Below are 14,010 nucleotides of genomic sequence, written 5' to 3' on the forward strand. Positions count from 1 at the left end.
ATAGATATTTATAGGACATTTCATCCAAAAACAGCAGCTTACAGTTTCTTCTCAAGTGCACACAGAACATTCTCCTGGATAGATCACATCTTGGGTCACAAATCAAGCCTCGGTAAATTTAAGAAAATTGAAATTACATCAAGCATCTTTTCCGACCACAACACTATGAGATTAGAAATCAATTACAGGGAAAAGAACGTAAAAAACACAAAAACATGGAGGCTAAACAGTACGTTACTAAATAACCAAGAGATCACTGAAGAAATCAAAGAGGAAATCAAAAAATACCTAGAGACAAATTGCAATGAAAACACGACAATCCAAAATGTATGGGATGCAGCAAAAGCACTTCTAAGAGGGAAGTTTATAGTTATACAAGCCTACCTCAAGAAACAAGAAAAATCTCAAATAAACGATCTAACCTTACATCTAAAGGAACTAGAGAACGAAGAACAAAAAACACCCAAAGTTAGCAGAAGGAAAGAAATCATAAAGACCAGAGCAGAAATAAATGAAATAGAAACAAAGAAAACAATAACAAATATCAATAAAACTAAAAGCTAGTTCTTTGAGAAGATAAACAAAATTGATAAACCATTAGCCAGACTCATCAAGAAAAAGAGGGAGAGGACTCAAATCAATAAAATTAGAAATGAAACAGAAGAAGTTACAACAGACACCGAAGAAATACAAAGCATCCTAAGCGACTATGACAAGCAACTCTATACCAATAAAATGGACAACCTGAAAGAAATTGACAAATTTGTAGAAGGTATAACCTTCCAAGACTGAACCAGGAAGAAATAGAAAATATGAACAGACCAATCACAAGTGATGAAATTGAAACTGTGATTAAAAATCTTCCAACAAACAAAAGTCCAGGACCAGATGGCTTCACAGGTGAATTCTATCAAATATTTAGAGAAGAGCTAACACCCATCCTTCTCAAACTCTTCCAAAACGTTGCAGAGGAAGGAACAGTCCCAAACTCATTCTATGAGGCCACCACCATCACTCTGATACCAAAACCAGACCAAGATACTATAAAAATGAAAATTACAGACCAATATCACTGAAGAATATAGATGCAAAAATCCTCAACAAAATACTGGCAAACAGAATCCAACAACACATTAAAAGTATCATACACCATGATCAAGAGGGACTTATCCCAGGGATGCAAGGATTCTTCAATATATGCAAATCAATCAATGTGATACACCATATTAACAAACTGAAGAAGAAAAACCATATGATCATCTCAATAGATGCAGAAAAAGCTTGTGACAAAATTCAACACCCACTTATGATAAAAACTCTCCAGAATGTGGGCATAGAGGAAACCTACCTCAACATAATAAAGGGCATATACGACAAACCCACAGCAAACATCATTCTCAATGGTGAAAAACTGAAAGCATTTCCTCTAAGATCAGGAACAAGACAAGGATGTCCACTCTTGCCACTATTATTCAACATAGTTTTGGAAGTCCTAGCCACGGCAATCAGAGAAGAAAAAGAAATACAAATTGGAAAAGAAGAAGTAAAACTGTTGCTGTTTGCAGTAAAACTTTGCTGTTTGCAAAGAGAATCCTAAAGAGGCCACCAGAAAGCTACTAGAGCTAATCAATGAATTTGGTAAAGTTGCAGGATACAAAATTAATGCAAAGAAATCTCTTGCATTCCTATACACTAATGATGAAAGATCTGAAAGAGAAATTAAGGAAACACTCCCGTTTACCACTGCAGCAAAAAGAATAAAATACCTAGGAATAAAGCCACCTAGGGAGACAAAAGACCTATATGCAGAAAACTATAAGACAATGATGAAAGAAATTAAAGGTGATACAAACAGATGGAGAGATATACCATGTTCTTGGATTGGAAGAATCAATATTGTGAAAATGACTGTACTACCCAAAGCAATCTACAGATTCAATGCATTCCCTATCAAATTACCAATGGCATTTCTTACGGAACTGGAACAAAAAAATCTTAAAATTTGTATGGAGACACAAAAGACCCCGAATAGCCAAAGCAGTCTTTAGGGAAAAAACGGAGCTGGTGGAATCAGACTCCCTGGATTCAGACTATACTACAAAGCTATAGTAATCAAGACAATATGGTACTGGCACAAAAACAGAAACATAGATCAATGGAACAAGATAGAAACCCCAGAGATAAACCCACGCACCTATGCTCAACTAATCTATGACAAAGGAGGCAAGGATATACTATGGAGAAAAGACAGGCTCTTCAATAAGTGGTGCTGGGAAAACTGGACAGCTACATGTAAAAGAATGAAATTAGAACACTCCCTAACACCATCCACAAAAATAAACTCAGAATGGATTACAGACCTAAATGTAAGACCAGACACTATAAATCTCTTAGAGGAAAACATAGGAAGAACACTCTTTGACATAAATCACAGCAAGATCTTTTTTGATCCACCTCCTAGAGTAATGGAAATAGAAACAAAAATAAACAAATGGGACTTAATGAAACTTCAAAGCTTTTGCACAGCAAAGGAAACCATAAGCAAGATGAAAAGACAACCCTCAGCATGGGAGAAAATATTTGCAAACGAATCAATGGACGAAGGATTAATCTCCAAAATATATAAACAGCTCATGCAGCTCAATATTAAAAAAACAAACAACACAATCCAAAAATGGGCAGAAGACCTAAATAGATGTTTCTCTAAAGCAGACATACAGATGGCCAAGAAGCACATGAAAAGCTGCTCAACATCACTAATTATTAGAGAAATGCAAATCAAAACTGTAATGAGTTATCACCTCACACCTGTTAGAATGGGGATCATCAGAAAATCTACAAACAACAAATGCTGGAGAGGGTGTGGAGAAAAGGGAAGCCTCTTGCACTGTTGGTGGGAATGTAAATTTATACAGCCACTATGGAGAACATTATGTAGTTTCCTTAAAAAATGAAAAATAGCACTACCATATGACCTAGCAATCCCACTGCTGGACATATACCCTGAGAAAAACCATAATTCAAAAACAGTCATGTACCACAATGTTCATTGAAGCTCTATTTACAATAGCCAGGACATGGAAGCAACCTAAGTGTCCATTGACAGATGAATGGGTAAAGAAGATGTGGCACGTATATACAATGGAATATTACTCAACCATAAAAAGAAGCGAAATTGAGCTATTTGTAGTGAGGTGGATGGACCTAGAGTCTGTCATACAGAGTGAATAAGTCAGAAAAAGAAAAACAAATACCATATGCTAACACATATATATGGCATCTAAAAAAAAAAAGGTTCTGAAGAACCTAGGGGCACGACAGGAATAAAGATGCAGATGTAGAGAATGGACTTGAGGACACAGGAAGCGAGAAGGGTAAGCTGGGACGAAGTGAGAGAGTGGCATGGACATATATACACTACCAAATGTAAAATACATAGCTAGTGGAAAGGAGCCACATAGCACGGGGAGATCAGCTCAGTGCTTTGTGACCACCTAGAGGGATGGGATAGAGAGGGAGGGAGGGAGATGCAAGAGGGAGGAGATATGGGGATATATGTATATGTATAGCTGATTCACTTTGTTATAAAGCAGAAACTAACACACCATCGTAAAGCAATTATACTCCAATAAAGATGTTAAAGAAAAAAAAAAGACACATGCACCCCAAAGTTCATTGCAGCACTATTTACAATATCCAGGTCATAGAAGCAACCTAAATGCCCATCGACAGATGAATGGATAAAGACGATGTGGTACATATATACAATGGAATATTAGCCATAAAAAGGAATGAAATTGGGTCATTTGTAGAGACGTGGATGGATCTAGAGACTGTCATACAGAATGAAGTAAGTCAGAAAGAGAAAAACAAATATCATATATTAAGCATATATGTGGAACCTAGAAAAATGGTACAGATGAACTGGTTTGCAGGGCAGAAATAGAGACACAGATGTAGAGAACAAATGTATGGACACCAAGGGGGGAAAGTGGCGGGGGTGGTGGGGTGGTGGTGAGATGAATTGGGAGATTGGGATTCACATATATACACTAATATGTATAAAATAGATAAGTAATAAGAACTTGCTCTATAAAAAAATAAATAAATTTTAAATGATAAAAAATAATAAAAATAAAGGAGAGAGAGGAGTCCAAGATGACCCCTAGATTTAAGCCTAGGTGTGCCACCTGTGCAGCCACACAGGGCCCCACACTTAGAAGCGCCCTGCATTTGGTTGAGGTTCTGCTGCCGCCAACTTGACATTCTTAATAATTTTTGAACAAGGGACTTGACATTTTTATTTTGCACCGAGCCCTGCAAATTATGTAGCCAATCCTGCCTAGGAACCTAGAGCCCGGTGGTGATTTTAATGGAAATAAGTTAGCGAAATGAACAGGCAGGTCTGGGTAAAAGATGAGCTGGGTTTCTACACCTGAGTGTGAGCTGTCTGTAACTCAAGTCATCAAGTGGAGAAGTCCAATGGGCAGCTGCAAATGTGAGCAAGAATAGAGAAGACAGGTCAATATAGAAGATAAGTAATGTGGGGTCATCCAAGTAGAAGTAACAGGTAAAGCCCTAAGAGGGAATTAGATAGCCAGGAAAGAGAGTATAGAGTGAGAGAGAAAGAGATGGGACAGGACTTTAAGAGACAACAGCATTGGGACTTCCCTGGTGGTCTAGTGGTTAAGACTCCGTGCTCCCAATGCAGGGGGCATGGGTTTGATCCCTGGTCAGGGACCTAGATCCTGCATACCGCCACTCAAAGATCCTGCATGCCACAACTAAAAGATCCCACATACCGCAACGAAGAACCTGCATGCTGCAACTAAGACCCAGCACAGCCAAATAAATAAATATTTTTTAAAAAAGAAAGAAAGAACATCATTAAAGAAGTGAAAAGTATGAGAAGAAGCATCAGTAAAGGCACAGCAGAAATCTAGAAGCCAAACCAAGTCAGTAAAAATACTGGGGAAAGGAGATGAACCTGATAGGGACATGCAGGACCTTAGAGTAGGGAAGGTAGAAGCAGAGAAGCCAATTAGTGACAGAACACATGGCAAAGACTGAAATCCAAGGAATTTCAATACATTCATTTTAGTTTTGAACATTTACTGATTTTAAAAATAATATAAAAATCACCCATTATTTCACTATTCAGACAAACTCTATTAGCATTTTGGTGAATTTCCTTCCAATACTGGTTCTCAACATAGTTTTCTTCCATATTTTTTCTCTACAAAAAGTTTACAAATATTCTTTCCATCTACATTTCTTCCACCAATTTGAGACCATATTACATGTACATTCTATATCCTACATTTTTTTACTTAACATTATATCTGATCATTTCCTATATTAAAAGCATAATTCCCTGGGTGCATAGTATTAAAAAATGTTATGAGATCAATTTTAAAATATCATGGAAAAAAACCTTAAATGCTTCTAATTCTTTCCTATAATCTCACCCATCCCATCAAATGATTTCATATTTTAGTGTTTCTTTTTTGACTTCAAACTTTACGGACATCATCACTTTTAGATAACTGAGGTGATAGGATAGATAGTTCTTTTTTAAATTTTTTTTCTTATTTAGCAGATACCAGCTTATTTGACAGTGCATGATCCAAATCATCTGATACTCCACAGCCAGTAAGATTTCCTGCTTCCCTATTACAAAACATTGGATACCTTGAAAACAGTTAATTCAAGGTGCTTGTTACTTTTCTCGTACGTCTGGAATTAAACAGGTTTCTCCGTGTAGCACACGTTTCACATTCACCAAAGGCTTTGGGGACAGGGGAAATGGGGCTTGTAACTGCCCCCCTGAACCACAGGCATTTAATGTTAAAGGATAAAGCACAGTAGAGTCACCCCGCAGACATTCCTGTGTGTTTAGATTGCTGAACTTGAGCATACCATCACTGACCCAAGTGGGATTCATCATAACAATGTAAAAGACCCTGATTTCCTTGACAAAAAGAAATGCAGTATGAATATAAAGACTCATCACCACCACCACCCCCATCCTTTTCTGAAAATAATACATAAGAGAACAGTTATTGTACATGGTTAGTATCACCCAAGGTTCACAAATGGAAAAAAATAGGTAAAAAATCATCAGTCATAAATTCTCACTATGAAATCACAACAGAATCTGATATATTCAGAGAATCTGTGAGCGGGAGAGAGCCTCAGAAATCGTGTTATGTATCCCTTCACTGGACAGATGAGGTCACTGAGGCCCAGGAAGGTCAAGTGTGGGACTCTGGGGTCTAACCGCAGGGGGAGAAGGCAGGCCTCCTGAAGCCTAGCTCAGGGTGCCCTCCACTTCCTTCCTCTTTTAAAGACTCTCAAAGGTAACGTGAAATACACCACACGATAAACCACACATGCTGATGCAAGTCAGCGATTTGGTCTGGCAATGGCGTTCCTTTGGCCATCGGGCAGGCATGTAACCCACCTCGGGGCGGGAATTCTTCACACGAGATTGTTCAGCGTTCTGATGGAAGCCGTGTGCAGGTTACACACGACTTCTCGGATTCGGGAAGGCTCTTCTTGGCTCTTAGCCGGTGGTGGGCAGGCGGTCGGCTGCTCAGCGGAATCTCGGATTCGAAGCGGAGCTGTCGGGTGTGTTCTGGCTTCGAGCAGCACAGCGACACCTATAGGCAGTAGGATTTATGGCGCACGTAGGATCCACCTTTCTTCAACCGGTCTTTCCCAGAAGGGGAAAGCCTTTTGGGTTAATCGTTTCTTCAACAGAATGGTGAACGGTCCACCAGTCTGAAGTCCACTCTCAGGCGTCCCTACTATATTGCATAAGCCATAACCATTGGGAGGAAAGGCGTCAACAGGCGCGGTTCCTCGGAAAGCCGTCCGCTCTGGTGTTGGTCACAGGAAACTCACCCTGCCAGAAGTTGGTATAATGTTGGCTTTTCGGCTGCAGTTTGTTGCCTCAGGGGAAAAGTCTATTTTACAGGCCTCGTCGACAGCTGTATTCTCACTCAGCTTCCATGGGCAACCACTTCCCCAACCACGTGCAGTAGGAGACGTGATGATCTGGCCCGTGTAGAACAGTAGAGTTGGGCCCTTCTGGGTGTCTCCAGTTAGTGCCTTTAACAGGTAACCACTAGGGAGCAGCTGCAACTGCCTGTTGGATATTAGACTTCACTTGCTCACTCAACATTTCTTCAAAGACAAAGGAGTCACCGAACTTCTCAGCCTCTGTCAGCTAGCCAGCTGAGTTCACAAATTCTCAAATTCAGCATTACTGACTTCATAGGCATCCATGTAAAAGACATCAATAGCAACTCTCCTCGCAAGTGCTTCCCCATCCTACTTTATCTGAGGATCATTGGTGCCCACTGTAAATACTCCGGCAGGGATGGGGATCACCTTGGAGCGTAGGAACGGCGGCTCTCTGGGGACCGAGCCCCGGACATTGGCCTCCCGGTGCGCTGCCGCCGAGCTGCCATGGGCCCCGGGCCGCTGGGTAGTGCCAGAACCCCAGGAGCCTGCGAGGGAAGCCGCGCCCGAAGCCTCTCCCCGGCCCCTTCGCCCCCCTCCCCCACGCGCTGCCCGGCCCAAGAGCAGCGGCAGAAGGACGAGCTAGATACAGTTTTAAATATTGTTTTTCTTTCACGTTATTTTACAAACATGGTTTCACGTTTCTCCATGTTCTGGTAGCTGCAAGCTGTTTTGTAATCTTAGTATGTAGTATAGTATTTAATAATTTAAGCACTCATTAGTGGATTGTTTGCAGCCCTTTTAAGTCCCAATGACGTAAGTATTTTAGTACACATAGATATTTTTTTTCTTTTGTTCTATTTCTGGGTTTTAAATTCCTAGATGAGAGACTGGGTCAAAGCAAACTAGCTGGCTCTTGCTAAGTGTGACCTAAGTGTGCCTCTCGAAGGATTATGGCAGTTTACCTGGCCACTAGCCAGGTGTGAATGTATCTGTTGTTACCCAAAGCTTGGACCAGCGCTGGGTATTTAATTTTTACTCTGTTTAATGGCTGTTAATTGGAACCATACTATGCTTACAGTCTTTAATTTGCATTTCCCTAATTACTAAGGAATTGAGTCTTTTTTAAAATACACATGTTTATTGTTTGTTTTTCCTCTTAGGTGCCTACTCAGTTCAAAGCAACAGACATATTTTGAGTGCCCACTCTGTGCCAAGAGCTGTGTGCATCCCTCAGAGGGGGAGTGACCTAACAAAAACGACCCTTTGAGATAGGGTGTGGGAGCCAGGATAGTATAGGAAATATATGGTTAACTGTACTCCCTCGGTAGAAGCACAATCCTGGAAGGCTGTTTGGGCAAAGTCCTGTGGGTGAAAGACAAAGAAGAGAAGGGTTGTCCCTGTCTGAAAAAGATTAGGCTTTTGCAGGGTAAGTGACTTCAGAGCTAGGGCGGAACAATAAGATTTGTCCAGGTGAGAAAATGATGTGTGGGGAGAGGGAACAATACGGAGAGAGGTAAAGGAGCTGAAAAGTCTGAAAATATGGTGCTGTGTTATGGGGTTGCAACTCTTCCATTATAGCTAAAATGTGGAACGCTGCGGCTGAAGGATGGTGGGACATTGGCTATAAAGAAAGAGTTAGGGCTAACCTCAGGAATCTGACTTTGTCCTGAAGATTTTTTTGTTCTTAAAGAAGAATGACATGATCTAATGTATGTTTTAGAAAGACCTTTCTGGTAGCTAATGAGAGGTAGACATATTCCTTGCATTTATGGAGCTCAAGGACTAGTAGGGGAAACAAGTATTAATCAAGAAATCATAATTATAAACTCTCATTGAACGAAAGAAATGCCATGCTATGAGAGCAATTTATATATAACAGGAGTAGCAGACCAAGTCCAAATGTCAGGGAAGGTTTCCCCTAGGAAATAATTTCTGGAGGTTTTTCTTCTTCTTCCCTTCTTACACACACCCCTCCCTCAAGCCTCACCATTAAACTTCACAGGGAAAGGCAATGTAAAATATCTTTATTTGAGAGAAACCCAGGACTGTGTATACATACCCATATGCATTTGTAAACCTCCCCAAATGATTCACCCTGACATTTCCATGTGTCTAGTCCATAATATCCTTTCATTGATATTATCTGACTTGTATACTGACCCCAACCTTGTGAGGTAGGCAGGCAAGTATGACTATCTACATTTTATTGAAGAATCTGAGTCTCAGAGAAGTTAGGTAATTTGCCTAAAATCGCATGACTAATGGTAGAGCTGACATTTGAATCCAGGTCTTGTAACACCTAGGTGGAATTATTTTTTTTTAAGCTGTTTTGTTTTGTTTTTCTTTTTTCAATTATTAAAGATCCCAACAGGTGGCCACACCTATGTTTTTAATTTTTTAAATTTAATTTAATTTTTTTGGCTGTACTGTGCAGCATGCAGGATCTTATTTCCCCAGCCAGGGATCAAACCTGTGCCCCTTGCATTACGAGCACAGAGTCTTAACCACTGGATTGCCAGGGAAGTCCCTAGCTGGTATTATTCTTGCAATGTTCATTCTTTCATTTGTTCATTGATCCATCAAACATGTGCTGATCACCTTCTGAGTGTCAGGCTATGTGTGAAGCAATCGAGAGCCAGTAAGTTTTTAAGCAGGAAAGCAGCTTGATCCAATTTACGTTTGAGAACCCTCTTTTGGCTGAGAGGACAGAAAGTGGTGGTTTTCAAAGAATGGTCCGAGACCACATACTGGGTCAGAGGCTCTGGGGTTGGGGCTCAGGAATGCTATGATCAGCCAGGTTTGGGTGTTCTTTTTTGATTCTAATGCAATAGAAAGCACTATATTAGAGAAGGTGGTGATGCAACCAGTTATTGTGACTAAGGTAGTGGCTGTAGTAACCCGGTGAGAAGTGATGAGGAACAGAGACAAAGGGATGCACTTGAGAGTCATTTAGATAGCATGGGCAGGACTTCTCACTCCACCCTCAGCTCAGACAGTAGCTGAGAAGTGGAGCTGGAATTCCTACCTGGGTCCACAGGCTACAGAGCCTGTGGGCTTTACTGCACAGAGCCATTTATAGCAGCTTTGTGGTTTTAAATATTTTACATTTAATTATCTTAGCATTTGTTTTGCAAATCTCCATCTTATCTCAAACTGCCTTCAAGCCTTGTATTTCTCCCTCACTCTCATAAAGACTAGGAGAGAAATAAATAAGGCCTTAAAAGTTTTAAAATATTTATTTGCTTGGGGCTGGGTATACAGGCAAGGAAAAAGTAGATTTGATTAGATAAGCACAGACTAGGGGTGAACGCAGGACACTGGGAGATGCACTGCATCTCCTCTTCTATAAATCGCAGGAGGTCTCCAGGAAACCTGAAGACAATAATCCCAGAAGCCCAGAGGGTGACCCCATTCCCTCCCCAGGGTTATTACTGGGTGTCAGGCTGGAGCAGTTCAGGAATTCAGGAAACTGTAAAGAAACCACAACAGCCTCAACAAACATCAACTACCTCCACAATAAAACTCATTATAATTCATCTCCCTCCCACCCACAACTACAGACCTGAGGGAGGTAGGTGGGACTACGGGAGGGGCTCTTTGCTGCTCCTTCCCCAGCCTGACCCAGCCTCATCCCAGGCCTGGTTTTCTCAGCGTCTCGGGGAGGTGGGAAACTGACACCCCTATGTCTGGCACCAGAGACTGAGGACACCTCCATTCTCTGTTCACTGCCAGGTAGGTCAGGATTAAAGCAAACTGAAGTCAAAGTTATAGTCGGCAGTGCCAGGGGAAGCCTGGCCTGTCTCGGTAACTAGCAAGGCCACAATGGCTAAGCCAAACAGGTGGGAGTGGAAGTGTTGCCGGGAGAAAAAGATGGGAAGGTGGGCGTGGCGAAGGCCAACTGTAGTGCGAGGCTTCTGGGGGGAGCCTCATCCATTGAATGACCAATCAGAGAGCGGGCTGCGGCCCAGGGGTGGGACAGGGGCGTATCTTGGTCGAGATTGGCCGGGCGCAGGGAGGGGGTCGCGAGCCTCCGAGGCCTGCTGCTTGGCAATTCCGCGTTATATACCGCAGTGGCGGCGGTGGTGGAAGCCGGCTGGACTGCAGCGCACGTGCCTGGATCTGACGCTCTTCGGCTTGCCGCGTAGTACCTTGGGTTCTGGGTCTGGTCAGTCCTGCCCCAAGGTTCGCTCCATCCTCGGTCCCCTAACTCTCGTCCGGCTCCCTAAGCTCCCGACCTCAGCATCTGCAGAACGAAATGGTCACAGCCATGAATGTCTCAGATGAAGTAAAGCAGATGTTCCAGCCCTACAACTTCGAGCTGTTCCAGGACATAAGGCCCGTTTTGGAGGAGTACTGGTGAGACCTGGAGAAGGGGAAGAGCCGTGTCAGGGGCCCAACTCTGATGATTGCTATTTGGGGGGATTGGCGGAAGAGGGGGAGGGCGATACACAGAATACCCACAGTGATTTTGCTAAAGAGCAAAGGTATCGGGCTCCCCAGTACTGGCTTCACGTACCCGTTGTCCAAGGTGCAGGTAGTGTGGCACCTCAGAGAGGTTAGGTCTGGAAGAAAGGAAGGCAGAAATAAGAGGATGGGGTGAGGAATGTGGGAGGAGACAGAAACCAAGAGGAAAGAGTGTAGTGAGAACTGGTCTCTGAAGAATGGAGTTGATCTGAACTCCTACTCGCACCCACCTTATAGATGACTCTCCATCCTTTGTGGCCGCATGTGTGCGCATGCGTGCATAGTGCTGGTACCCGGGGACAGCCTTCCCTTCACAGTTATCATCTTGTTCCTCAAATGCTCCATCATCCCTGCTGTGGAGAAGGAGACAAAATCTAGATACTTTTCCAAAATTTCCTCGGGCTTTGCCCAAGAGCTCCTCAGAGGTGTTTGTGGGTTGACTTTGTGCTCCAATTTGTCATGACCCAACCAGGCAGAAGCTGTTGCCACATTCTTCTTACACCACAGTCCTGGGTTGCTTCTAGGCATGGGTCAGCAGCTGTCACCTGCTCCCAACCCCATTGAGAGAGCAGTAATCAAAGAAACCTTGGACATAGCCCCTGCCCTGTGCTAGGTACTTTGTATATATTAACACTGTCAGGAAAGGAGTGGTATTCCCCTCTTACAAAATAAGGGGAATACTAATGCTCAGAAAACTAAGTAGTTTTTCCAGTGTCACACAGCTAGTAAATGGCAGAAGTAGGACTCCAACCCAGAGCACTCACCTGGGGATATGAGTGGGCATTCCTCTAACCAGCACCTACCCATAAGCCCATCCCCTCTCCCTTCTGCCTGCCAGGGCAACCTCATTCACCATAGCTCTGATCTACCTGCTGCTCATCTTTGTGGGGCAGAACTACATGAGGGCACGGAAGGGCTTCAACCTGCAGGGACCGCTCATCCTTTGGTCATTCTGCCTTGCAATCTTCAGGTAAGACCCCCCCCCCACAACCCATCTTATAGACCCTAGACCCACATTCTATCCCTAAAAACTTTCTAGAAACCTCAATTGTATCAACTCCCCAAGTTTTGCCCCCTAACTCTCTTCCTATCCCATTCTCTCAGCTCTAACTCTCTCCTCAGGTTCCACCCTCCTCCCATATTCCTGTTTTCCTTCTCCAGTCCCCGAACTAGCTGTCTCTGCTCTCTCTCACAAGTCCTCTTGTGCTCATGGAGTCTTGGTACTTCCAACATTTTCCCCAGCCTCTAATACTCTCTGCATCTAATACCCTATCCCAAGACCTCCCAATAACTTCCCCAGCCCCTTCTTCCCATATTCCGCCCCCCCAAACTCCTTCGATCACCCCCCATCCTGCCACCCATCTCCTCCCATCCCATGAGCCCTATTCCCTAATTCAACTTTCAGTCCCAACCTCCAGCACTCCCTGGTCCTTCTCTAGCCTTCATGTCTTCTAGATTACTGGTTGGCTCTACCAGGTTGGCCACAGGATCTCAGAAGCTGTGACCCATCCCCTGTGGAGTGGGGGGAGGTGGTGGAATTTGACCAGGTGAAGCGTGGATTGGTGCCTGGGAATGACCCTTATACCCTTTTCCTCTGTCCCATTTCAGTATCCTTGGGGCAGTGAGGACATGGGGCTATACGGGGACTGTGCTACTTAGGGGAGCCTAAAGAAAACTGTATGCTTCTTCATCTTCACCGATAATCCCATAATCAAATTCTGATCCTGCCACTTTGTTCTCAGCAAGATCATTGAACTTGGTGAGTGGCAAGGCTTCGTCTCTCTGGTGTCCAGTCAACTGCACCCCTCCTCAGGGCCCCCCCGCCTTACCCATCACATGGAAAGTCCCTTCCCCACCCCTGGGTCCTAACAACACCTCTCACCCAAGCCCCTCCTTAGATTCTCTGCCACAAAAACCCCTCTCCCTGCCCTGACAATTCCCCATATGCCCCCACGTCCAGTGTGGAGGGTGGTCCCAACACTGGGTGGTATGCCAGCTATGACTCCCCATCTCCCAGGAGACACAGCCTTCATCATCCTGTATAAATGGCCACTCATCTTTGTGCACTGGTACCACCACAGCACAGAGCTAGTGTACAATAGCTTTGGATACAAGAACAAGGTGGCTGCAGGCGGCTGGTTCATGACCATGAACTACGGTGTACGTGCCATCATGTACACCTACTATACTCTGAAGGCTGCCAAAGTAAAGCCCCCCAGGTGGTTTCCCATGCTCGTCACCAGCCTGCAAATCCTGCAGACGTTTATGGGAGCTACTGTCGGTATCCTGACTTACATCTGGAGACAGGAACAGGGATGCCATACAACAAAGGAACACCTCTTCTGGTCCTTCATCTTGTATACAACCTATTTCCTCCTCTTTGTCCAGTTCTTCCACCAAAACTATGTAATTACCAAGGTCAAGGCCAAGACCAAGAGCCAGTGAAGGGTTGGAGAAAAGAAGGAGCCCTGAGCTCTCTCCTCCCCAGGGCACTGAAGGGCTGAGCTTAGGTTTGGGAAAATAATTAGGATGCCTTTTCTGCATGGTTTCCCCACGGGATGTGTACCCCAAGGTGGC

At 43.6% G+C, this 14,010-nt stretch overlaps 1 protein-coding gene and 1 pseudogene across 2 annotated transcripts; one reads left to right on the forward strand and one right to left on the reverse strand.

Moving 5' to 3' along the window:
• Positions 1-6,565: 6,565 nt before the first annotated feature.
• LOC309834299 (formylglycine-generating enzyme-like) lies at positions 6,566-7,676 on the reverse strand (annotated as a pseudogene). Its single transcript has 2 exons — positions 7,653-7,676; positions 6,566-7,608 (listed from the first exon to the last, which is right to left on the reverse strand). The product of its transcript is annotated as a formylglycine-generating enzyme-like (transcript).
• Positions 7,677-11,224: 3,548 nt separating this feature from the next.
• ELOVL3 (ELOVL fatty acid elongase 3) lies at positions 11,225-13,878 on the forward strand (the record flags this gene model as incomplete). The annotated part of the gene is given in 6 exon segments (XM_082674109.1): positions 11,225-11,325; positions 12,272-12,403; positions 13,042-13,088; positions 13,091-13,152; positions 13,156-13,192; positions 13,451-13,878. Coding segments are annotated over 6 exon segments (807 nt in total).
• Between the last annotated feature and the right edge of the window lie 132 nt (positions 13,879-14,010).

Source organism: Grampus griseus (genome assembly GCF_964374135.1).
Source record: "Grampus griseus genome assembly, chromosome: 16".
Taxonomy (NCBI): Eukaryota; Metazoa; Chordata; class Mammalia; order Artiodactyla; family Delphinidae; genus Grampus; species Grampus griseus.